Raw genomic sequence first — 26,132 nt, 5'->3', positions numbered from 1 at the left:
AACATAATGTGCTCAACTATATGTATATAAATCATAGACATAACACATGTATTAAGATCTTTATTTCATTACTATTATTAATATTAACACCAATAGCTTTATCAATAACGCTATTAATATTTTATATACCTGTAGAAGATTAGTTAGTGTATTTACATTTTATATACATATTACATATTAGACTTATTTAGCTATATTTTACAATCACAACAGAATTCAAATAAAATGTTTGGTACCTTTAACGTAAATATATATTTAAGTTAAATAGTATTAACAATATAGTGATTTAATCAGTATACCGTAAATAACAATGTACAAACTTATAACTTCACCTGTATTTAAAAAGCCTTGTGTTGATGTGGCTGGCCTCGGCGTCTGGCTGCTGTGACACAATAACATTACTATTTTTACCTTCATATTACCTTTATTTACTATTTATTTTACTCTAAGGTAAGCTGATGTTAACCTTTTATGATTATATGATGAGGTGATAGTAAGATATTGATTACTTAGGGAAGATAAATTAGAATTATAAGAGGTTATTATTCAAGGTCAGGTGACAGTAGTGTTAATTATCTCGTTGGGTTTTAGTCAGTTTAATCTCAGGATTTATATTTGTTTTATTAATATCTATGATGTGGTGAAGGTAAATTAATTAGTTAAAGGTACAGTGAAGTTGTGGAGTTATTGCCTCAAAAGTGACCTTAAAATTTCGGGTCCGACTAATTACCCAAATGTAGCCGGAATGAAGTCAAATAATGGTCCTAGATGAATAAATCGGACTGCCAATCACTTCTCGACTAGTATTTGGTGTCACGAAGTAAAAAAAAATTGGTAAACTTAATTTAATCTGAGTTAATAGATCAAGTGCATGTACCTAACCTAACCTAATATATTCTAATCTAATCTAACCTAACACAACACAACTCAGATTAAATTAAGTTTACCAATTTTTTTTTTACTTTATGACACCAAATAATAATCGAGAAGTGATTCACAGCCCGAATTATGCTTGTACGACCAGCATTTGACTTCATTGCAGCTACATTTGGGTAATTCCTCGCTCCGTCGGTACATGCACGCGATCTATTAACTCAGGTTAAAGTAAGTTTTCCAATTTTTTGTGACTTTCTGACACCAAATACTAGTCGAGAAGTGATTGGCAGTCCGATTTATTCATCTAGGACCATTATTTGACTTCATTCCGGCTATATTTGGGTACATTTGGGTAATTAGTCGGACCGTAAAATTTCTGATATTACGATATAGGATCATTGCCACCATAGTTTGTTCAGTCACGATTTATTCACCAGAAGCTTTGGTTTAGATGTAGTTTAGGTAATTAAATATATTTGATGAGACCTTAAAACACCTACAGTATTTTCATAACTTGTTTAATTTTGTATTATTCCAATATTAAAATAATTTACCTTAATGTCTTTCCATCACAATATTTTCTTATTTTCTTATAATTTTTAGCAGAAATTGTTCTCGTAATGGTACAGTAATCGCATTTTTCTATGATATTATTAACGTGTAATAATATGACTTTAAAAATTGCTACTGATGTATTATTTTATGACCAGAGTGAAGTGATGGTGCTGCTTCATGGATTATTGGTTGCCCAGAGAGACCATTCACCATAATGGACTATCAAGTTAAAAGTATCGGGTCTGGCAGTGATACACAAAGCTCATTCCAGCCCAGTATGTGTGACATCCAGCACCCGGCGGTAGACCAGAACTCTGAAGACAGAGCAACTGAAGTGTGTGAGATAGTCAAGGAGGATGAAGTTAGTCAGACATCCCAGGAAGACAGACAAGAGGACATTTCAGATGCTGTGGAGTTTCTCAGTGTTGAATGTGACATGATTTTAGAGCCTGAATGTGACCTACAGACTGACAACCACGTGAGTTATAAAGGTGGACGAGGCAAGAGAGACAAGGTACGGACGAGCGCCGCCCCCAGAGGCAGTAACACGGTGTTGCCCATCATCTATCAACTTCCCCTCATTGCAGAACTCTTTCGTTATCGTGATGTTGACGTTTACAAGCGCACATGTAAGGATGGACCGTTTGTGAAAATTTTTAATCCGGTCTCATCTGTCTCAAAGAATGCGAAGAGAAGTAAACACAGAGTGAAACGCACATTAAACAATAACGTTCATGGGCTCGGAGTGGTGAGTCAGGAAGACACCGGTAATGTCAGCTGCACAGAACTAGAAATATCATTTTCAGGGGAGGGAGATGCCAACGATGAGTCTCAGGGCCATGTAGATGATCCACCAAATAAATGTGAAATATGTCAAAAGCAGTTTCTGGATAAGAATGCCTTGATGACACATAAATTAACTCACATAATTGTAACAGGGAAATCTTATCCTTGTACGGTGTGCGAGGCAAAGTTTACAAGCAAGGTATATCTCAGGGCCCACATACAACGTCACTTTTGCTTAAAGAGCGTCCAGTGTCAGTTTTGTGACGAGACATTCCAGACTAACAATCAGTACGTTATTCATCAACGTGTACACGTGGATGAAAAGCCATTTCAGTGCCAATATTGTGAAAAGGCTTTCAGCAATAAATTCCAGTTTGATAATCATGAAAAGACTCATGCTGGTAAAGGCCTTCTGAAGTGTGAGTACTGTGATGCAACCTTTACACAGAAACAAGCACTTGTTGTGCATGAGCGCAAACACACGGGAGAAAAGCCTTTTAAGTGTGAAAAGTGTGGCGCAGCATTCAGAGTTCGGTCATACTTGCGGGCTCACAAAAAGTGCCACATGGATAGAAAACCACGAGAATGTCCTGACTGTGGTTCACAGTTTTGGAAGAGCTCGGCTCTCAAGAAACACAGAAAGGCTGAACATGACATGTAATGTTACACGAGTCATCTCAATATAATAATAGAGTTTACCTTCAGTGTATCATCTTACTATAGTATCTTAGTCTAAGAAAAGAACCATGAAATCACAGTTACAGAAATGACTATTACCTAAGTGTCATAGAGAGGTATACACTATATATATAAAGTATAGCATTTATTTATGTAAATTTTATACTAGTACAGTATATGTGTAGAATTTAGCTGAAAATTTTATATATCATACCATATGTAATGTATATGTAATGTCTTTTTTGTGGAATTGGTTATTTTTCAAAATGACCAGCATGCATATTGGTTATTTTTCAAAATAACTTACAAACAGACAACCTAAACTAACGTAACCTTATGGTTAGGACAGCACATTGTCCACAATATAAAAAAAGAACAGGACCACTTAACTGTGTATCAAGTTACACGAGTCATCCTAACCTAACCTAACCTTATTCAACCATAAGGTTAGGTTAGTTTAGGTTGTCTGTTTGTAAGTTATTTTGAAAAATAACCAATATGCATGCTGGTCATTTTGCAAAATAACCAATTCTGCCAAAAAAAAGTAACATATATATACTGTAATGTACTTTGCAGTATTTCAACATACTTTGGCTTGATCTTATTATGATTAGCACTAGTTATACAGTATATTTTTTCTTATAAATTTTGTAAATCTTCAGCCACATTTTCTCATGCTGTTTGATTTGTAACATTATTTATCAGTCTGTCGAGTTCTGTTTTGTATTGACATATTGCCTTGTTATATATTCTCTCCTTAAAGCATTCCTGTTCAGTAAGGAGGTTGTTTGGCTCTGGTCACCTGTGAGTGCACTGCCTTAGACAATTGGTTACACACATATGCACTGCCGAGGGTAATGTTCTTTGCTTGATCACCTATGAAATCACTGCCACGGGTACTGTAACTTGTTCCTTCATCTACTGTTAGCTTGGTACATTGTTGACTGAAATATTGTCTCACAGCTTGGTGTGTATTTATAAATTGTACTTTGTTCTCTCCGAACAGACTATACTGTACAGTATCTGCTTTCTTCAAACTTTTATTACCGGTACTTCCCCAATATGTCTGTCATTCTAGTAACTTACTCGTTCTATAAATACTTGCATCAATAACTCATTTTTAGCAGTGCTGGCAGTTGTGTGTGTGTGCGTGTGTGTGTGCATGCGTGCGTGCATGTGTGTGTGCGTGCAATTTCTCTTGCAATATGTACAGTTGTGGACAAAAACTAGGTGTAGCGGTTAAAAGTGTGTATTTTCCTTTTCACACCACAAATTTATTTTTTTTGTTTAATTATAGGGCAGACGTAGCTTACACTCCCTCCTTGCCGAATTCTTAGTCCACAACTAGACAAAAAAAATGTGTTAAATAATTGATTTACCTTAACTCAGGTGTTTAGGGGAGAGCCCGTGTAATGGCAGTACAATGCATAATTATGTGAGATACAAATTTTGGATTGTGTGAAGATTGGGCATCCCCCTCATGCTACCCAAGGGATTACTTTGGTTAATCTGAAGATGAAACCAGGTGGGAGTGCCGAATCTTGACATGATTTTAAAGATCGTATCACTAGTACCATATCACAAATTTTCTGTCTGAATCTCAGTGAGTTTTAATGTAGTTATTCTTTAAGGTAGGCTGACAGCAGTGATTCATCTTGGTACTGTCAGTGAAGGTGTGTTCATTCACCGAGTTTTCTTCTACGATGACTATCAATACCTCCACCTTTGAGTAAGCAGCTGTGACTCATTTACTGGGAGGGAGATCTGTCTAACTTAGGTCTACAGTATATAGTACAGTGAGGAATTTGGTGTGTATTCAAAATTGTATTTTTTTTTATTTATTAATTTTATTTTTTTATTGTATTGACGGCCAGAATCAGTAGCAACATACACGCATTTATCTTGTCATTCAGTCATTCGTGCTGCTTTAACCGTACGTGTTACTGCAGTATATATTCACCTCGCTTTAGGTTTTGATTCGTACATCGTTACAGGAGAGATTTTGTTATTTTTATTTTCCCACTACAAGGAGACTTTAAGCACAGGCACATTCAGTACACAGTCTCTCCTTTTTCTCTTCATTCTTTGTCATTTAGTCATAATTATTGGCACAAGAGATTGTATTCTGTTCTAGGACTTATCATACACGATAAGGCCCTAAATTTTGGCTTTCAGTTTGCCTTTTCAACTAAAACTCCTTTCTCTCTTGATCTTACTTCCTTCATTTATACTCAACTCCCTTTTTTTTATGCCTCTCAGGAAAATTTCATTCATCAAATTTTTTCTTTTCAAGTTACCTTCTTGTCACTCATTACATGCATCTCAATTCCCAACTTTATTTACTTTTGCTTCTTCTTCTTTTTCCTCAGATACTGTACAAGTGAGAGAGTTCACCAGCCAGCTTCATGACCCCAGACTAGAATGGGTGTTAGTCAAGCTTCGTCCAGATAACTTGCTCGTATGTCCATAAAAAGGTTTGTAGACAGATGAGTTAGGATTTTCTAAGTTGGGCACCATATTGGATTTAGCATAAATTAGTGCAGTTCATGTTTTGATTTGATTTTATATATCTGTCTGCATAACATTATTTTTGAATTTACAAAGGAATAGTCATAGTTATAAATATGTAATGAATTCATGTTATTTATGGAATGTGTTGCAATATATGTTATGTGAACATTAAGGTACATACTCTAAATTATAAATGTATAGAAATCCTCAAGAAAATGTATATTATTTGGAGAAAAAAAAATATATATTAAAAAAAATGGCTCCTTGCTTTCATTCGAGAGTTACACATAGGATAAGTGATAAATAAATACTGTTTTATCCATTTTTAGTTCAATACTTGATACCAAAGAGACTTAAAATCAGCGAGTGACAGACACCCATACAGATACAATAATATCTCCGTTAGATGGAATCCCTCAAACCCGGAACTCTCCGATAGCCGGAATTGAAATTTTCTCAGAAAATTTTTCCCAAAACTGGAGTTTTCCAAAAAATTCCGGGTTTGGGAAAGAGTTTCCGAACGGCACATATTACAGAAGGTTCAGAGAAAAATTTTCTGGTACCCTTAAAATTCCGGGGATGTGGGATATTTTTCTGGGTTTGAGAGATGATGTACTAATGGCCAATTTCTGGAACGTCTGAGAACATTTTTCTCTTACCCGGAAAATTCCGGAGACGAGGGATTTTTTTCCGGCTATGAGAGAGTCATCTCATTACCTGGAAATCTGTAATTCCCGGAAGTTCTCTGCACCAATTGTTCCAGCTAACGGAGATATCACTGTATTTATTTCTCGTTAACTGCTGAACCGATTTTGATGCATTAGGACCCAATAGATAGAAAAATTATAATAACAGAGGGTCATATAGGGTGTTAGTACTCTACGTAAAATTTTTAAAATATGCAACTATACAGTATTGAGAATTTGGTTGATACAGTGGTGCTATTCTATGAACTTATTATATAGTACCCCAGAGGTCACAATTGTCATCTATGATAAACCCTTACACTTAAGCTTTTCTGGGTCTTATTTTAGAAACACATCTTACCTGGTTGATTTTATTGGTTCACCGACACACTATACAGAGCACCTTAAGTATGAAAGATGCATTTTTCATGACATACAAAGAAGAGGTGATTTAATGAGTTGCCATACAAAGAAATGATGATTTAATGAGTTGCCATACAAAGAAATGATGATTTATTGAGTTGCCATACAAAGAAATGATGATTTAATGAGTTGCCATACAAAGAAGTGATGATTTAATGAGTTGCCATACAAAGAAATGATTTAATGAGTTGCCATACAAAGAAATTATGATTTAATGAGTTGCCATACAAAGAAGTGATGATTTAACGAGTTGCCATACAAAGAAATGATGATTTAATGAGTTGCCATACAAAGAAGTGATGATTTAATGAGTTGCCATACAAAGAAATGATGATTTAATGAGTTGCCATACAAAGAAGTGATGATTTAATGAGTTGCCATACAAAGAAATGATGATTTAATGAGTTGCCATACAAAGAAGTGATGATTTAATGAGTTGCCATACAAAGAAATGATGATTTAATGAGTTGCCATACAAAGAAGTGATGATTTAATGAGTTGCCATACAAAGAAGTGATGATTTACTGAGTTGCCATACAAAGAAGTGATGATTTAATGAGTTCCCATACTAAAAAGAGGCAAGGTAATAAATTGCCATACAGAGAAGAGATGATCTAACAAGTTGCCATACAAAGAAGAGATGATTTAATGAGTTGCCATACGAAGGACATGATTTGATGAGTTGCCATACAAAGAGATGATTAATGAGTTGCCATACAAAGAGATGATTAATGAGTTGCCATACAAAGAAGAGATGATTTAATGAGTTGCCATACAAGGGACAGCTGTATTAATCAGTTACACAAAGAACAACTCGGCTTGGATACACATTAGAAGGATGTTGTCCAGTCTGACTCTGAATACCCAACATAAGTTCCCCAAGTCCGGTTTCCTACTGTAATGAAAAAAAAAAGCCATTGACTATTTTGATCTTTACTATGTGTGAGGTGATAATGAATTAGACTTATTGCAGTACAGTAATAGGTTAGGATGGGTTTTACAATCACTAGTATATTTCTAATTGTTCACATCATGTTAGTATGTTTTGTAACTATGTCTGAGTCTATCAATAGGAGATGCCAACCTAGCGAAATGTGGCATCATGCACCTAAACGTACGTGGCGCTCTGGGGTTTGGTGTCCCCTTCACATCCACCTCCTCCCTCACCCTCCAAGTGTTCCCAACCCAAACAAACTTAGAATCTTCTTTTAGAAATGTAAGTCACACTGCGTTACAATAATTCCCTACGGTGACAATATAACATTTGGTGCCCTGAATCTATATGTGAATTAAATGTGTATCTAAACACTGGAGGTAAGTTATGAATCTCGTGAATAGGTTAGTTATCCAGTTGGGTAAACATTTAGTAATATGAAAAGAGTAATTTAGGTTTATTACATCAAGAGAATCACATTAGTTCATTCATTTAAATTAATGCTACTCGGTATAAATAAAAAGTGTCCAGTATTCACGAAATTCTCAGAATGGCTCTATTAGTTGATATGGTTTATTGTTTATATCATCAGGCATCCGTTTTGTTATGAAGTTATAGCAAATCTACATTATAATATATTTAGGGAGGAAATGCTTCAAAGTACTTCCATGTACGAATCATTGAGACAATAAACGCTAAACAGAGGGAAAATAAATAAGGTGGGAAAACGTACTTAATTATGTTCTTATTTACAAATATATTTATATGCTCCTAAAATAATACTTATATTCACATTTTTCACTTAAAAGAAGGATGTTCATATATTTGAAGACATTTAAATACATAAGGGGAAGGGATAATGGGTCAAGGGAGCCCTGGGTGGGATAGAAGCGACGTCTCAGAAACGACAACAAAAGCTGTCATCTGTCGATACGGCAGCCTCGGCTCCTTGTTCATTAACGAAAAAATAAGTAAATATCAATATAATTATAAGTTTGGTATATATTTTGAGCTTATAACATGATTATCTACCTTTATAAACAGCGATAACAAGATGTAGCTGTTTATTTTCAGTAATTCCAAGGTAAACCGGATGAGCCTGGTGATTAATGAATGGTAGCAGTATGGGACGACTAATAATAACTGTTGTTAGACGCGAGTAGTTGTGGTTATTGGTGATGTCATAGTGTCATGGTTAACCTGGTCTTGATAAATGGTACTTTGGGCGGACATGTTTTAATGTGAATTTTTACTTTAATGGTATAGTTAAGACTCCACAGTTGTTTGGGTTAATATTGAGTAGTTGCCACCACCTAATTGACTTAAGAAAATGGATTTTTATAGTGTAAAACATCATGGTAATACAAATATGACCTTCATTGCCGTCGGAAATGAGCAGTAGTTGAGATATTGAAAAAAAAGTGGAAGGTCAAACAATGTAAAAAACCTAAAAAACTATAAGAAACCCTAACCTAACCCCTAGTGTGTAAGAAACTTACCTTACGTAGGAGATACAGGAGGATAGAGTGATGTGACTTGAATGAGGGAGTGGTGTCTTTGTCAGTGTGTCTCTTAACACAGTACTGTGCATGGTGATCTACACGGTACTGACATTCTAAATTACACTGTGGACACTTTACAGATGAAACAAGAACACTGTGATCCCTAAAAATGACAATGGCTGCTGCTTCATTGTACAAAATACGCTGATTAATGTGCCAGCCAGCCAGTGTACATCCTTCCCACACAGCTGCCCACAAATGGAGAGTCTGACTAGTGCATGAGTATTACATCACACCGGCACACACACTGATTAGCCAAATATTATAAAATAAAAGTTAAAATAACTCGAAAACTAAATTTCAGACGGAAACTTTATAGAATAAATTATTTAAAAAATATTTTCTCTATCTCCCCATATATTACTCTGTATTCAGTTAGATGGTGACAACTACTAAATATTAACCATAGTTTGTTCGAGAGAGTTTCCATGATCTTGATTTTGTTTGACAGGATTTTGGGTAAAATTGCAGATTACAGGACCAAAGAATGTGATAAAAAAATGTGTATCCTAACCTAACCTAATGTAAAATTATAGAATGATCATAGAAAAAAAATAGTTCTATCGATTGAGTGTAGTGAATTAACGGAATTCTGTGGTTGCTGTTTACTGTAATATTACCGGATTTTTACCTCGGGTAACATTAATGACAGGCGTCTGGGTTAATCAACTTATGGTAACACTCTGGAACACTGACTCGTGATAAGCAGCAACTTCAGGAGGATTCTCTATTGAAGAAAAACTTCTTTTCTACTTCTGCAATATCTAAAACCGTGGAGGCATTTCAGTTTTCTTAGTGTTAGGTCAAGTTAGGTTAATGGATGCTACGGTGTAAATATCCTAGTAGATACAACTCCAGCTCGGAATACCGCTTACTATAGTAGCACCAAATAGTGTTTGTAGGAACTTAGCTGGTCACAGCAATATATCCACTGCCTAATGTACATTTAATGATGGCACGCACTTCTTTTTCTTCAGAGGAAATTCATATGCTTGTTTACTTAAATATTTATGTTTTACATAAATTGTGAGACAAATACCGGTAGAATAGAAATTTTAACGTGTTGCAGTATATGGTATCCAGATTTTTATATAAGCCCCAGTACAGCTTATTAGTTTAACTTTATGTTGCCTAAGTTGCAAAAGCTGAAATTTTTATAGGAAGTCTTTTCTGAACTTAATGTATCTTCTGTCAGTACAGGTGCAGTGAGTTCAGTGACTGACAAAAGTTCGCTCCCCGTCATGAAAAGGAGACTCTGAACTTACCCTGACTGTCATGTGGTGCGGGTGTAGAGTCGATACTGCTTCAGTTTGGGAGGGAGCGAACTTTTCACCCTGAGTGTACTTTTGATCCCTCTTCACTAATGGCTGTCCTGTCCCACACTTTCAGACAATGCCAGCAACACAGAGACCCCAGGAAGAAGGGGACCGTCAGAAGTGGCACCAACAAAAAAATTCCAATCATCTATTCCCATCAATTTCGTGGATTGAACTTGCATTTTACTTCATTTCGTTTTGGACCGGATGTTTTTATAGTCTCTACAGATTTTATTCAATCTCACAAAGTAAGTTTTCCTTTCCTTTACATGTCTTTGGTATATACCTGTACTGTATATATCTGTGTAATTATTTAACTGTTATACTTTTTTATTTATTTATATTTTCTCTCTCCCCATTTTTGTGTGAAATTTACAGTATGGTATTTTATTTACCTGATAACTTTTTACTTTCATTTACTGTATGGAATTTTAAACATTGTTCTGTAAGTACGGTATGCACATAGCATGTGTTCCGACTTACTTACAAATTCGACTTAAGAACGTCCTCAGGAACATAACCCGGGGACCCCCTGTATTTACACATTATTTGATAGATTCTTGCATAAAATTTTGAGAATTTTACACAGTCCAAATTATTTCCTTTTATAAAAAAAGCTAAAAATGCATTCTAATTTGTCTTTCTTTTAACTGGTTGCAAGAACATTGTGCTTCCAAAGATGGAGCCCAATTTTCTGATTACTGCACTTGGATTTTTATTATCCACTGAGTTGGGTATCCCTTCCATATGCTCACTCCAGGTCCAACAGTCTCTCCTTTTGATTATTTTTCTTTCAATTATCCTGCAAACCTGTATGTTTTCCCTGACAGGTTGGGGACCATACCTACCAGTCACTCTAGTACAAGACAGCTGGTTTGGAGTGCGGCAAGACCAGACAGACTTAGAATGGTTTGTCTGGATACCCATAATTCTCAGCTATGCTCCCTGGGGCCTGGTGCACGTGGTCCTAGCTCAACTTATTAGAAAATGGTGTCCAGAGGTGAGGGAATAGATTATGATTGGCCATGGATGTATCTGTAGAGTGACATGAAATGAGCGAGAGGTTGTCAGGGGTAATAGATAGAGTAGTTAAAGGGACAAAGGAGAGTTTTGGGAGACAGTAGTCAAAGTTCTCAGAGGGAATGAAGGGCAGCTCTTACATACAATATATGCAAAGCTCTCGGATAGGATAGTTCTCACAGACAGTTTTGAAGTACAGTATATGAGGACTCGTGATAGACTCAAATTAGTTCTCAGAGGTTTAAGGCTTCACGGATACTTAGGTAATGTCAGTTGAAGTCACAGTCACACATTTTACCATACAATTCCATACACCTATCAGTTTCATCCCCATTCCCTTTAAAGTAATTGGAACAGGTGTAATAATCTCTTTAAAGGTGTAAAATAAATTAATATATGTATTATAAGGAGTACAGTACTTTATAACACATTTAGGAAGAATGAATGGTAGCAAATGAAGGCTTGCAGGGGCAGATCCAGAAATACCAAAAGAGGGGTGGTCCAAGAAGTTTTGGGTGGGGGAACATGGCAAGCAAAGCAAGCCCACCCATCTGTTTTTTGGAGGGCTGTAAACCCTCACAATTTTTTTTTAATCTGACCAATATCATGAGCATTTTGAGGCCATTTTGAAGCCATGTGCTCTAGATATTAGGAGATATTCTGAAGTCAATAGTAATTACTTTTTACCTTACAAAAACACCTGAGTACAATACTGCATTAAAGAAAAAGTATTGGAATTTTCTGATGAAAAGGGAGGGGTCCAGACCCCCAGGACATCCTGTCTCTGGATCTGCCTTTGGCTTGCTTTATTGAACAAATCTAAACTATTGTTTTGCAATTAATGAAGTAGAATGAACCAAAGTTTCCATGTATACAATAAGCTGAAACAGATTTGTATTGAATATACTAAACATAATTTTCTTTTTTTCCCATTTTTTCAGCATTTATGTAGCTTCTATGTCGTGTTCAGCGTGTGCATAACTGTTCAACTTATTGGGGGAGTTGGGACGGCTCTCTGTTTTATTGTGCCGTCCATCATGTTCGTGGTCCTTCTGACGCGCCTTAAACTTATCATCTGGCTCACCTGGTGCTGCCTCCTCATCCTCTTCAACACACAGTTCTTCATAAAGTATCTGGTAAGACTTAGTTGGATTGTGTATGTGTGGGTAAACTGGGTGCAATATATCTATTTGTTGCTGAGCACTTTTCTCTTACTTTATACTGTATACGGTGATATCTCCGTAAGCTGGAACAGTTGGTGCAGAGCACTTCCGGGAATGAGAGATTTCTGGGTAACGAGACGACTCTTTCAAACCCGAAAAACTCACCCATCCCTGGAATTTTCTGGAATTGTCTGGGTATTGGGAAAATTTTCTTGGAATTTTCCAGAAAATGTGCCCCTCGGAAAATCGTTCCCAAAGCCGGAATTTTATGGAAAATTCTGGCTTTGGTAACGATTTAAATTCCAGCTATCGGAGAGTTCTGGGTTTGGGGGATTCCGGCTAATGGAGATATTGCTGTACTTGTCTTACTCCACTCCCCCATAATACCCCCCACACCTTTCTCACAGTTAGCTAGTGGATGAATAGAACTTTACACTCTATTCACCCTCTGAGTGCTATGAATGTCTTTAATGATTTTATTCTGGCTGACATACGATGATTTTATTCAGCTGTGGGGAATCCTTAGCAGTCAGAGGATTAAAAGGAAACATACCAATTGTGTTTGGTTCTCTAATAGGAGTTTTGGCTTGATGAAATCCCAGACGTTGACTACAAAGTGTCGGTGATGGTGGCGTGGATCATCCTACGCAGTCTGAGCTTCAGTCTCGAAATCTGCGACACAGATCCTGAAGGTCAACTGCGGCCCCTACCACTGTTGACCACACTGCTCGGATACTGTCTCTATCTCCCCTTCCTCTGCACAGGACCTTATATGCCCTTTACTGACTTTCAGACTGGGGTACGTTGTTATTTTGAAGGTTTGCAATATGTCGGTCTCTTCCTCTCAGAATATTTGCTAACCATTTAGATCTTCCTCATAAACTTGGTGATACCTAAACTTTCTATGGTATATTAGCCAGATGAGTTACTGTACTGTACTAATAATACTCCAAGGGGAGGAGATTGATCTATGGAAAATTAAGAAAATGTAATCAGACATGTTTAATGATTTTTCTGATGAATCATTATTGCCTTTATTTTATATCATCAGTTGTCAGAAGTGAGGGCTTTGTAACTTTCTTTTGAGAACACTAACTTTAGACATTATTTCCCTTTTATATTTACATATTGTGAATCCTTAAATTTTTTCAGCTTGCGGAGCCGTACCGAACCTGGACCCTAAAAAGAGTCGCTGGTGTGGGATTACAGGTTATAAGATTTTTATGGTGGATGGGATTCACCCAGTTTCTTTTATACCAGTTTTATGCACCGTAAGTATATAAAAATTTATGAAATCCTTTATGATCTCATCAGCACACGTAGGGAAGCATATTGACTTGTACCTATCCATTCATTTATCCACACCACCTAAGGGCCCTAAGGCTCTTTGTAGGAATTGATTAGACATATTCAGGTTTGAGGAATGAAATAGTTTGTGTTTCTTTATGTGCATCTTTGAATTGGGTCCCGAAACATCATACAGTATACCTCTGTTCTGTCCCTTCATCCTCCCTTGGTTCTGGTATCAAAACCCAAGTTTTTGGGATAAGATTTCAGAACATCACCAATGGAATCACAGCTTTCAAACTCTCATAAATATGTTTTTCAGTTTTTGTATTTTATGTTTGATTAATTATAATTATGTATTTTTCCAGCTCACTGCACTTCATGCCACAGCTTATGAAGAAGATGAGCTCATGGTCAATGGCTGGGTTTGTTTACTTCCTCACAGCCTTTCTGCAGCTGAAATATGTTGGTATGTTATGACTCTACCCGGGTTTTAGTTGATCAATTTATCAAACTGCTTATTTTAGTTTGCCTGATCATCCTCTTGACAAATTATTTTCCCAGATTTTTCACTGTTAGCAAATATTATTAAGCGTGACACAAAATTATAAGCTGTTGTTATATCATTCCTCTCCACAGTGTTATATGGGCTGCCCTCTGTGTTAGCGAGGGTAGAAGGTTACGACCCCCCGAGACATCCCCGCTGCACTCTCATGACCTACAGATTCTCAGATGTCTGGCGGTACTTTGATCATGGGCTGTATCGTTTTATGCTCAAGTAAGTTCTGGGAATTCATTTTTCTATTCATCCATAGCAAGAAAAGTTAACATTGCCCTGATACTAACTACCATTTTTATTTTATTTTTTTATTTTTTGACATGCATTGACTGTATAAATGGGAACCTTGTCTTATAGCATTGATGAAGGTTTATTTATACATATATTAGGGAATCATGTCTTGAAAAATATATTGAGGCTGTGACTGTATATTGCCTTCCTTACCTGTTATAATTGTCTGTATATTGTTAGAATAGGTAGTAGTAGCTATAACTAATTTACACTTCTCACATATAAAGAACATGGTGCTAAATATCTACAGATTTCTTTGTGTGATGGATATGTTTCCTTCTCTTTGCAGACATATTTATATTCCTTGGGTTGGATCAGAACCTAGTATGGTTAGACAGCTACAAGGGACAGCGCTTGTGTTCACCTTCGTGTATGTGTGGCACGGTGTGACTACTCAGATATTCTGGTGGGCGACTATTAACTTCTTTGGAGTCGTTGCTGAAAAAATTGGGGATCACATCTCTCGCATGTCAGCTTATGAGGCCTTGGAGGTAAGCAGCTTGTGGTTTATAAGAACCTAATATTACTAGTAAGCTGACAAATAGATAGATAGATAGATATTTATTCAGTAAAATCGTCCGACAAATTTACATTAATTCAGCATGAACTGTACTGTATATAGATAACTCAGGGATGTATTTCATTGGTAGTTTGAGGACAGGGATACATCTGATTGGTAGTTTGAAGACAGGGATATATCTGATTGGTAGTTCGAGGACAGGGATGTACTGTAGTTTGAGGACAGGGATGCATCTGATTGGTAGTTCGAGGACAGAGAAAAATGGATGTAAACAACGGCGGCTTTAATCATGACTTAGATGTGTAGTGAAAAGTCAACACCTTACACTGCCCTTCCACTTCAGAGCCGTTGGTTGCCCGGAGCCTGGCAACGTAGATTCCACGGACTGTTGGCTGTGTTTTTGTACGTGCCTTCCCTCACCGCTCTCGTCATATTCATCTCCAACCTCGACAACGCCAAAGCTATAGGGCATAGAATATTTATCTCAGGTTTGTGTGTTTCCGCACAGTACTAAGCTCGGAAAAATTATCTCCGGAATTTTGGGTCAAGTTATGTTGTCAGGGTATCTCTCTCTCTATCTCTTCATTAACTCATCATATTGAAAGAGTTTAAGTCATTATATTGAAGTGGATTAAGTCATTGTATTGAAGCAGATTAAGTCATTTTACTATTAAAAGTAGTTAAGTGATGAATAAACTGAAGGAATGAAAGAAATGAGAAATAATGAAGTGTTTGGTGAGGCTTGGTGATTTCTTATCCCACTTTTATGCTCTATAGAAGTACTAATTCACTTTATTGACTCTTAAAGATAAATGCCTGACATGATAATAAACTTTTGATTCCTCTCTTAACCCTTAAACAACAGCCATCATTGGTGAGTGTTAGTTGTAGGGATGATGGCTATCATCTGTGGACGTTTCATGTTCCTTGTGTTCCAATTTTGCATATATGACGGGTGGGGGGATTCTGAAGTGCCAATTAAGGAATTAATGGATAAGATAAGTATTTGATGTTTGACTCAAAATATTAACTTGAAAATTTAGTTAAGTTGAATAAACTTTTTTTATTTCTTCTTTTCCAGGATTCCCACAATGCACTCTGAGCATATTCTTCTTCATGTTCTGTTTAGGACAGTGTAGTATGGAGCTACAAAATTGGAAGATCCGACAAAAAATAAAGGCGAAGCAGTCTTAGTGTATGTAAGATACAGGTTTACATAGTCAGCATAACTAACTGCAAGTGATAATGAGAATCAAGAATGTTGTACGGTTATTGTGTGCTATATACTGTACTGTCAGGCCTTTATAGTGGCGTGGAACTGTCACCTTTATTTCCCTCTTAGAATATACACACTACTTAATTTACTTATATTCTCAACATTATCAGCACCTTTTGGTGGATATCTTCTGTATATATTTTAGACGAGTACAATACATTCATTTTTGAGATCAGGGTAAATCCAAGAATTAGAATATCCTAATTACAAAAAATATATCATCTGAATAAGCTGACTTCTAATTCTTGCGATATGTTACACAAAATTATATTAAGGTTCCCCAGAATTGCACAAAACCTTCCCAGAAATTTAAGATTGGATATTTACCCATCTTGACCCCCTGCCTTGCCCACACTGCCTATCATAAGGTTAAGGCTTCATTCTCAGCAGGCTGTTCACATGCCTGTTATCTTGTGATTATTGTTGAAACACATCTTACTTTTTAATTTTGTAAGCAGACCACTAGAAAGGTTTGACAGCCAGCCATATTCTGAAAAGTTTATGCCACCAATGGATCCTTCCCCAAACTGTGACAAGGTGGGTACATGTCATAAGGCATGATTGAACACCTGATATTCCTGTATAATATTACTCCCAAAGTTCTTTTTTAACATTACAAATATTCATATTATATTATTTATGTGTCTTATATTTTATTCCTGATGGGTGAGATGTCTTAATAAGGGGATGAACCAATGGTGAGGAACTTTTGATAATATGGTTGAGTTTCATCAGTGTTCAGTTTAAGTTAGTGGTGGTCATTGACTGGCCTCACATTTGAAATACTGTACATATTTTATATGAAAAGTCTTTTTTGCCATTTGTGATGGATTTCTAACAATAGGGAAATGCAGGTGACTTCTTTTTCCACAATTCTTCTCAGATCTGTGTTATGTTTCATCATGGTAGTTCCCAACAACTTACCAAGAGTGATGCGGTAGTATGATAAATGCATAAAGCCATATTTCTGAGGAATTTAATTCAATATATTTTATTAAGAAGATAATGATTTGACAGTGTTGAGGTTTTTGTTAAAAGTTTAGGTATGAAGCTCAAAGATGACCTGAAGAGACAGGGGCCAGGAGGTCTCTGGCCTACTTATTATGAGTCATTAAACACAAGGACAAACTTTTGCAACTCAAGTGATGAAATAACTCATGTTTATAGAGATCTATTAAGGATGGATTAATACTCTCTTATGTTATCAGATCAATAAGATCTTGTACCAGGAACAATTGGAACTGACCCAGACATTTCTTATAGTACAGCACTGGAAAGTTTGGCTGCAACATTTCGCAATGAAAGTCTTAAATTTTATTGCATGGTTGTTGTGTACAGTGAGAGTTAAGAGTACAGTATGTCATTAGTTTCCTTATATGTTTGATCTCCCTGATAAGTGTTCAAAAATTTATGGTCAGTAGTTAAAATTTAAGCAAAGTCTCTATGTGTCCCTCTCTCCCTCCTACTTCAGGTTTTGGTAAAAGGAAGAAGTCAGAGATGTACAAAAGAATATTATTATATTGTTCCTGTCAATTAGAGATTAATTACAGTATCCCTAAGTTTTCAGAATTTGTTAATTGTTTAATTATAATGTTCTAACAGTGATAAAATGTGCCAAATAATGAGGCTTCATGATATATAAAGCTTATCCTTGGTAACTACCATAGTTTCCCCTTGACAGTAACAACTTTGACTAATTCAATAATTAGATAAAGCATCCCACAAAAACTAGAGCCTGTAGTCAGCGGTGTTCGAAACAAGAGTCACCAAGAGGCAGAAGGTTTGAACTGTGCAAATGTCTTCCTTCCAGCAGCATCTCGTATGTGAGGAACCAAGTTTTTTATTTCATTATTATTATCCCCCCCTCCCCCTGTCCTAAAATTTTTAGCACCCGAAAACTTTTTAGACTGCTCCTTAAAGTTTTCAACTTTATTATATTACAGTATTTAGTCAAGTATAGCCTAAGTTAAATGATAATGCAACTGTTGTTTGATGGCTGTTTAAGCTCTGTGGATCAGAGCTTATCAATACTACCAGGTATGTTCACAGCAGCCTGCAACAGAATGCAGGTTTGTGTAAATGTTCTCTCCTTTGTAGAAAATCTCTAAGGAGGTGTTCATCTTGCAGGAAATCTTTTGTTCCACTTGTAGTTTGGTGATGTTGAATGTAAAGCCAGATGTTTTGTCAAAGTTGTAAACTTTTACATCTAGTTTTCACAACCATGATTTTAGAATTCAACGATATTGCATCATTGATGACCTTCACGGAGGAGTTTGTTGAGTCTGTCATATAAGAGCAGCAGGTCATTGGCTAGACAAAGGTTACAGCAGTACCATAACACTATTGGACTGCTTGGAATTAGTGAGTTTGTGCCTTACTATGTCAGTAGGGTTAACTCCCCACTGAGGTGACTGTCACATTCACATTTGTAATTTATATTGCCATCTCCTCATTTTATTTCGTTGGCTTCAGATGAGCATCACTTAGGACAAGCATTGTATCACAAATGGAGTGAACCTGAAATTCTATTTTATGACCAAGCCTGGACTAAATCAATCAGCTGTTGTCCCTCCTCCCAGAAGGCAGCTGTGAAGTCAGTTGGAGCTGGGGTTTGGTGCCTGGAATCACAGCTTTATAACCTAGCCAAGTGTCTATCACAGTGTACCTGACTGGTATGACATTATGACTTCAACTTAAGGTGGTGACGTATTTTTCCAAGGCCCCATTTTAAAGGGTCTAGTTTTAGTCCTAGGCACCATTGTCTGAGAGTTAGCTGAATTTTAACCTGTAGTCTTGGTGGTTTAATATACAGTACTGTACAAGGCTCTTAGCCCATGCTTGGTCATGAAATGAGATTTTAGAATCAATCTTTCACTTTCTCTATTGGCATCTCATGACCTCAAAAGATGCTGAGTATATATTTTTATTCAATTATACATTAAGCACCCAGCTGAATTTGATTCCAATATTACAGTATAAAGATTCGAGCAGAAAGCTTCCTTTTTGTTAGAGTTGAAATAATTATAGATTCCCATTAACTTGACCAGTAGGGTTTCATATCCACCAACCGAAGTAATCATGTCATTCTAAATTAATTGTTTAGAATTAGCATCACCCAATGTAATTTTCTAACCAAGATCCACTTAAATGAATCCATTGCTTGTATTACATTTTTGTGCAGTTTAAATTTTGTTTCCAGCACAATACAGTGGTAGAGAGAGGGCTAAACGTATAGTGTCATTTTTCGTTTGTTCAAAATATCGCTTGTGTTCAGGAACTTTAGGAAGACTCGGTAGATTAAAAGGAATTTGGTGTACTTTTGAGTTTCCTAATCCATATTTTCTGTACTTATTTGCCACATAATTTTGGCCTCTTCAGCTTCGAAATTTTATGTATGTCACATTCCACCTTCAGTGATCATCTAGTTTATGCTGAGAATTAACTTGTCTCCTCTGCCACCATATTTTGCCCAATCAGTCAAACAATCAATCCTACTTACCACCTTATTTTACCCATTCAGTTAATCAATCAGTCCTTCCTACCACCTTATTTTACCCAATCAACCAATTATTCCTTTCTACCCAATCAGTCAATCAATCTATTCATTCTACCACCATATTTACCCAATCAATCAGTCAATCAATCAATCCTCTCTTTCTACCACCCATATTGATTACTAGTTGATACTGTGAGAGAATGGAGTTGTTTGCCCTTAGTGACATTTCTCAGAGTCACATCAGTTTGAGGCTTAAAGGATCTTTCTCCCAGAACCTTTTTAGTGATTGTACAGGAAGTTGAAATTGATGTATTGGCTTTAGCTTGTTGGATTTATCTTCCGTATTTAAGAAAAATGTTAATGCTTGAGCAGTGAGCAGTTAGATTTATATAGATTGATTATGATGTATTTACTGTACTGTATTTTGTGCATTTTGGAGCCTTGGAATGAAGTTTTTACTGTATTTAGGAACACAAAAGTAGGTTAGTATTCAGGGTTTTTTTACACACTCTTACAATTCCTTTAATTTTCTGTGCCTCTTACTCCAAAGGCTAGTATACCAACCCTGCGATCTTCTCCACTCAGTTTTGTGCTTGCTGGACGTTCCCACACTGTTCAGTGATTGCATGTACAGTACATGATGGAGTGGTGTACAGTACATGATGGAGTGAGGTACATGATGGATTGATGTACCAAATGTGAAAGGTAATGAGATTCATGGAATGTAGTACAGTAGAATCTATTTGTAGTACTGTATCTAAACAGTAATACATTATCTCCGTTAGCCAAAATTAAAATTTGCTCAGAATTTTTCTGGAAAATTCCTGGTTTGGGAAAAAAATTTCAGGGTTGAAAATCAGGTGCATTTTCTGGAAAATTTTGGGAAAATTTTTGGAAACCCTCTCCCCCCAAAAATTTCCCAGTCTGGGAACAAATTCCGAGGATGAAATAATGCGCAGTTTCCGGAAAAATCCGAGAAACTTTAACCGGTATCAGGAAAAAAATTCCGACGATGGGTGATTTTTCCTGGTTTCAGAAAGTACGTATAGTGTCGTTACCTGGAAATCACTCGTTCTCGGAAGTGCTCTGCACCAATTGTTCTGGCTAATGGAGATATCACTTATCATTTTTACTCAGTCTTTGGATCACATGAAGATTAGGTACCACAGCTTATTGAACAGCTTAACTTACCTTAATCTAACCCCACAGGTAGCATTATTCAGGTTAATCTAAAGGTGAAATAACCTGTGGTGCTAAATCTTTGTGTGATACCAATCTTCATTTGTATTCAGCATTGTATGAACTAACAAGGGAATCTGTGTAACGTAGTTTGGGGATTGGTTTATGTAATGAGAGATAAATAATACAGTACGGTCATAAACAAAAGTCTTGTCACCTCTTCTGCTGCTTCATGCACTCTTGAGATTCAGACTCATGAACCTGAAGCAACAGACATTGATGCATTATTTTGTCCATAAATTCTTCTGATTCACGAGTCTTGAGTCTGAATCTTGGGGTTCGTGGAGCAGCAGAAGAGGCGACAGGAATTTTGTTCATGACTACCTAGTAAGGGAATTGGTTAATATTCGGAGTTGTGATGACGATCACTTAAAAATATAGTTTGGCTCAGTGATCTCTCTGTGCCAGGACTATATCTTATGTTACTCTTACCTTTAATGCTCCAAAATGTTAATCATTTATGGAGGAGAACTGTAGAAACAAGCACGAATGTGATCTTTGTAAAGCATTTGATTGGTGCTGTGATTTAAGACACTTTTGTCTTATACCTCATGCCATAAGTTGTCCTTCCACTTGTAACTGTAGTTGTGTCCACAATATGTGAATTGTCAGCAGAATCTTTTGTCTTACATAATTGTGATATCCTCATAAGAAGCGATGAAAATGATCTGGATCTGTCATATTTAGACTGACTGTTATAGCAAGAGGGAATAGGTACCTGTTAAATATTATTCTGACAACAAAAAGTAGTAGTTTTAATGAAAATAATAGCAGTAGCAATAATAAAAATGATGATAATAAAAGTAACAACATTAATATAGCAACAATGTTAATGACAGTTGTTTATTTTTGAGAATTCGTAAAGCCATTTAAGAGACTGAAGAAAGATTCCATTTGAACAGATTTGTGTGTGTGTGAATGCATGTTTGGTTGGTACATATGATGCAGGCAAGCAAAACAGGACTACAATACTACACTCTTCCTCACTATTTGTACATTTATTTATTCATATTTAGATTTGTTTTATTTATTTTTACTGCTATAGATTTCAGTGCTTGTCAAGTCTCAATGCTCGTATTTAACTTACATAGTCGAGGATGGTACAGTATACCCATATGTTTAATGGATAAATACTAGCTATGCATTCAGAAATCACACATAGTTACTGATGGTCAAGGGAATCAGTTGATAGTAAGGGAATTGATATGATTTCAGTAATGGAAAGTCATTTCACAAGGTGTAAAATTCACAAGTTTTCGAAAAATTGAAGTGATGGGTTGTAGGTTTAATCCATTGCTATGACATCCCCATGAACCACTCACTGCCAGGGTCTTCCTTTACTTATTATCTGTTGCTTCCTGGATGTCTACAAGTATATATATTTTTATACTTCTAGTTCTTCCTTCAACCCAGTTTTTTGTTTCCTTTTAAGTGTTTCCATCTCTCTTCTTTCTTCCCTCTCCCTCTGGTGTTTATATTTGGTTTCACTAGTTTAACCCTTTCATTCTTATTGCTCATTGTCCAACACTGTTTCCATTATCAGGACAGTCACCCTTCTGTAGTTCTAATTCGATGCTACTATTGCGTGCGGTCTACCTAGCCTGACTTGACCTAACTTAACCTTACCTGACTTAACCTGACCTAACCTAACCTAACCTATAGTAGCACCTCTTATTCTCCACTTTCTCTTCATCTCTCAGCTTAACTCCTTCACTATGGGGATGCCACTTGTAATATTTTATTTGGGTAGCACTAGCCAATTTTGTTTAGTTCAAGGGGTGACCCTGTATACAAGGTGTTTGTAGACTATCTCCACGAACCCCTTCACTACAGGGATGCCACTTTTAACTTTTTATTTGGCTAATGCTAAATGATTTTATTCAGCTCAGAATTAACCTGTACACAAGGGGTTGATAATAATAGTATATAGTTATTAATGAAGAAAAAAAATCGTATTAAAGCTGCTTTATAATGTGCTGTAACCAATAAACGTGATATTGTGAAATTTTCAAATCTTTGGTGCCATATTAACAAGCATTCATGTTTTCATGATCTGTCCGTTGTTCATTTTATTGTTGCGCTGAAAGCTCAACTCAGACACACGTGGTGGTAGCTTCTGTGGGTCCATTTGGGCTTTGTAGTACTGTAGTTTATTGTGACTTTTAATGCAGTTTCAATGAGTCATATAATCAGGAAGAAATAAGTTCAATGGAGAGATATATAAGTAGACACTGTATTTTATTATGCCCTTATGCTTCACTTACGTTCAGAGATAGACAGTTAGTTGTTATTTCCTCGAATGTATTTTGCACCAATCTTGCTCAGAAATAGAAATGGTAGTTTTTCATATAGTTTTGTGCACTAGTTTTGTTCTGAGTTAGACAGCTAGATGTTCCCATGTTGTTTTGGGCGATGGATTTGTTCAAAGGTGGACAGGTAAAGATACGCCTGTTTAGTTTTGTGCATACAGTATTTATCGTTCCTTTTAGAGGAACTGTGTGTGTGTGTGTGTCTGTGTGTGGTGGTGGGGGGGGGGGAGTGGATACCGATGAACAATTATTCCTAAACCTGTATATGTTTCCTTATTACCGTTGTCCACCATGCTCAGTTAGTGAAGAGTCGAGTGTTAATTATTATAGATAAGTATAGAGATGAGATGATTTTAATTGCTGTAACACTGAGAGTCTTCAAATTTAATTTGACTTTTATTAAGGCAAATTGACCAAAGTGGTTAAGAAAATTGAAATTGACTCAGACAATGCTCATAGAATTATCAAGAATGATAAGAACACTATCATTTTTAAAGGATTTATGAAATATTGAAGGTATAATGTATAAGAAGACTATGTGAAGCTTGTTTTTTATAGAATCATAAAATTAATATACTATATAAAGATTTTCCCTGTATTGTATAAGAAAAGTTATAGGAATGAAAAGTTGCTGTAAAAGGTTATGAAACTGAACTGGATATTATGGAGTAAGTGAGTTTGTCCTGAGTTAAGACGTGTTTGAATTTAATTTGTACTGAAACTTTGTTTTTAGTAAATTTATCTTGTGAATATACGGAGGTGGAGCGAGGATGATTCCAAGTGGCATAAACCTAATCGCCTCCCTTCCCTTCCCAGTTCTCTATGTATTTTTTTGTAACAGAATTTATCTTTTAGCATTCACCATGTTTGTTATGAAATGTGATTGTATCTTTGAATGGTTATTCTTTTAGCCAATCAGATCTTGTAGTTCATCAGGTGTTACTGGATAAACCCCATCAGGTGTCTTCTTGATTCTCATATGCCCACAGAATGTTTGGTCTTTGGCTTCACCTCTGATGTCCCAAACTTTCTCACCTTGATAAATTGTATTGTGATTACCTGGTGAATGTAAATAATTGTGTTCTTACAAATGGAAAGAAAATGATAATTCTTCTTTTGAGAAAATATATTTTGCATATGAAACTCTTTTTGACTCATTCCTCAGTTCCCAGTTATGGAGGCCACTAATAACTGGTTATGGAGGCCACTAGTAACTGGTTATGAAGGTCATTAGTACTAGGTTATGGAAGCCTTCCTTACTCATACCAGTACCAATTTAGCAGACAGGCTGGACATCCAGTAACAGATGAAGGGATTTTTCAACATAAGATGACTCCAGGCAGCAGCAAAGGTGTCGACCACTTCCATCACTGAACTTCAGTATGCAGATCAACTCACTCCTACAGGAGATCCTGAATACTTATGCAGATGCATATGCACACTTCGGCCTCGAGGTGAATGTACGTAAGACTTAGATTTTCTTCCAGCCTGCCCCTGGTTCAGCCACAGCTCCACCATCCATCCAGGTTAACGGTACTACCCTCTCTAATGTTACCCACTTCCAGTACCTCGGCTCCCACCTGTTCACCACAGTGGACATGTGCATCTCAAGCCTATGGCAAACTCCGTACCCGTGTCTTCAACTGTAGGGAGCTGAAATTATCCTTCCCACTCTGCTGTATGGTAGCAAGACTTGGGACACATACAGGAGGCACCTCAAGGCACTTGAAAACTTTCACCAACTTAGTCTACGTTTCATCCTCCAAGTTTATTGCGAAGACAAGAAAACAAATGCCAGTATTCTCGTTGACACCAACTGTAGGAGCATCGAGGCTACCATTGTCCATGAACAACTACGCTGGACTGGTCATGTTACCTGCATGGATGACAGTAGACTGCGAAAGCAGCTACTTTACAGTCACCTAACAAATAGTAAGCGTAACGCCGGCGGGCAAGTGGAAAGGTATAAGGATCGTCTTAAGACAAACCTGAAAAATTGCCTGGGAGACAATTACTCCACACTGTAACACTTGGAGGAGCACCACATGAGAAGGTGTCAATACTTTCAAGTTAGCCTGACTGCATGCCGAGGCAGACAAGCACCACCACCCCTCCTGCACTAGATGTAGCCCTCCACATGTGCAACACCTGTGGACGGCCCTGCCGGTCCTGTATCTGCCTCTTAAGTCACCTCAGAACTCACCAACGAAGGTGACATTTTTAATAACTTGTGTCATTGTATCATAGCTTGATGATCGTCAAACTCAATTCCGAGTGACAACAAAGTAGTAGTAGTAGCAGTAGTAGTAGCAGTAGTAGTAGTAGTAGTAGTAGCAGTAGTAGTAGCAGTAGTAGTAGTAGTAGTAGTATGTAGTAGTGTTTGTGTGTGTTAAGTGATTGTGTGTTATATGCTTACACACCTTTCCTCATCTTCTCACTGATCAAGACCAAAATCTCAAGCTGATTTAAATTTCAAATTAATTTATCATTTCTATCACTTACTAACCTCTGGTGGTCGCTCTGTTCATTGCTTATTGTCAGTACCAAGGAGAGGTCCAGGGGGGTCTGGACCCCTCCCCTTTCACCAGAAAATTCCAATACCTTTTCTTTAATGCATTATTGTACTCAGGCATTTTTGTATAGTA

General features: G+C 36.6%; 2 protein-coding genes across 5 annotated transcripts; both read left to right on the top strand.

Annotated features, from left to right (window-relative positions):
* The first annotated feature begins 343 nt into the window (after positions 1 to 343).
* Positions 344 to 5,666, top strand: LOC121862169 (gastrula zinc finger protein XlCGF52.1-like). Its single transcript, XM_042360245.1, has 3 exons — positions 344 to 450; positions 1,587 to 3,011; positions 5,265 to 5,666. The coding sequence occupies exon 2, from the start codon at positions 1,646 to 1,648 to the stop codon at positions 2,876 to 2,878; it is 1,233 nt and encodes a 410-aa protein (XP_042216179.1). The 5' UTR covers positions 344 to 450; positions 1,587 to 1,645; the 3' UTR covers positions 2,879 to 3,011; positions 5,265 to 5,666.
* On the top strand, positions 5,272 to 24,630 carry LOC121862168 (protein-cysteine N-palmitoyltransferase HHAT-like). 4 transcript variants are annotated; one of them, XM_042360240.1, is made up of 11 exons: positions 5,272 to 5,369; positions 10,401 to 10,575; positions 11,158 to 11,327; positions 12,289 to 12,483; positions 13,088 to 13,309; positions 13,663 to 13,781; positions 14,166 to 14,266; positions 14,437 to 14,575; positions 14,937 to 15,138; positions 15,511 to 15,655; positions 16,249 to 24,630. In XM_042360240.1, exons 2-11 carry the CDS (start codon positions 10,404 to 10,406, stop codon positions 16,359 to 16,361), a joined length of 1,578 nt encoding a protein of 525 aa, XP_042216174.1. In that variant the 5' UTR covers positions 5,272 to 5,369; positions 10,401 to 10,403; the 3' UTR covers positions 16,362 to 24,630. The 4 variants fall into 4 exon arrangements, with proteins under 4 accessions (XP_042216174.1, XP_042216177.1, XP_042216175.1 ...); XM_042360243.1 differs by lacking the exon at positions 5,272 to 5,369 and adding an exon at positions 7,623 to 7,731; XM_042360241.1 differs by lacking the exon at positions 5,272 to 5,369 and adding an exon at positions 8,350 to 8,420.
* The last annotated feature ends 1,502 nt before the right edge of the window (positions 24,631 to 26,132 follow it).

This window comes from Homarus americanus, unplaced genomic scaffold, assembly GCF_018991925.1.
Source record: "Homarus americanus isolate GMGI-L3 unplaced genomic scaffold, GMGI_Hamer_2.0 scaffold25013, whole genome shotgun sequence".
Taxonomy (NCBI): Eukaryota; Metazoa; Arthropoda; class Malacostraca; order Decapoda; family Nephropidae; genus Homarus; species Homarus americanus.
Note: the sequence above shows the minus strand (reverse complement) of the source record. Positions and strands in the feature narration are given on the sequence as shown.

Coding starts and splice junctions, on each gene's coding strand:
- LOC121862169 (XM_042360245.1), top strand. CDS start 1,646: ATGGACTATCAAGTTAAAAGTATCGGGTCTGGCAGTGATACACAAAGC.
- LOC121862168 (XM_042360240.1), top strand. CDS start 10,404: ATGCCAGCAACACAGAGACCCCAGGAAGAAGGGGACCGTCAGAAGTGG. Junction 11,328..12,288: donor TTAGAAAATGGTGTCCAGAG/GTGAGGGAATAG, acceptor CCATTTTTTCAG/CATTTATGTAGCTTCTATGT. Junction 15,656..16,248: donor GCATAGAATATTTATCTCAG/GTTTGTGTGTTT, acceptor CTTCTTTTCCAG/GATTCCCACAATGCACTCTG.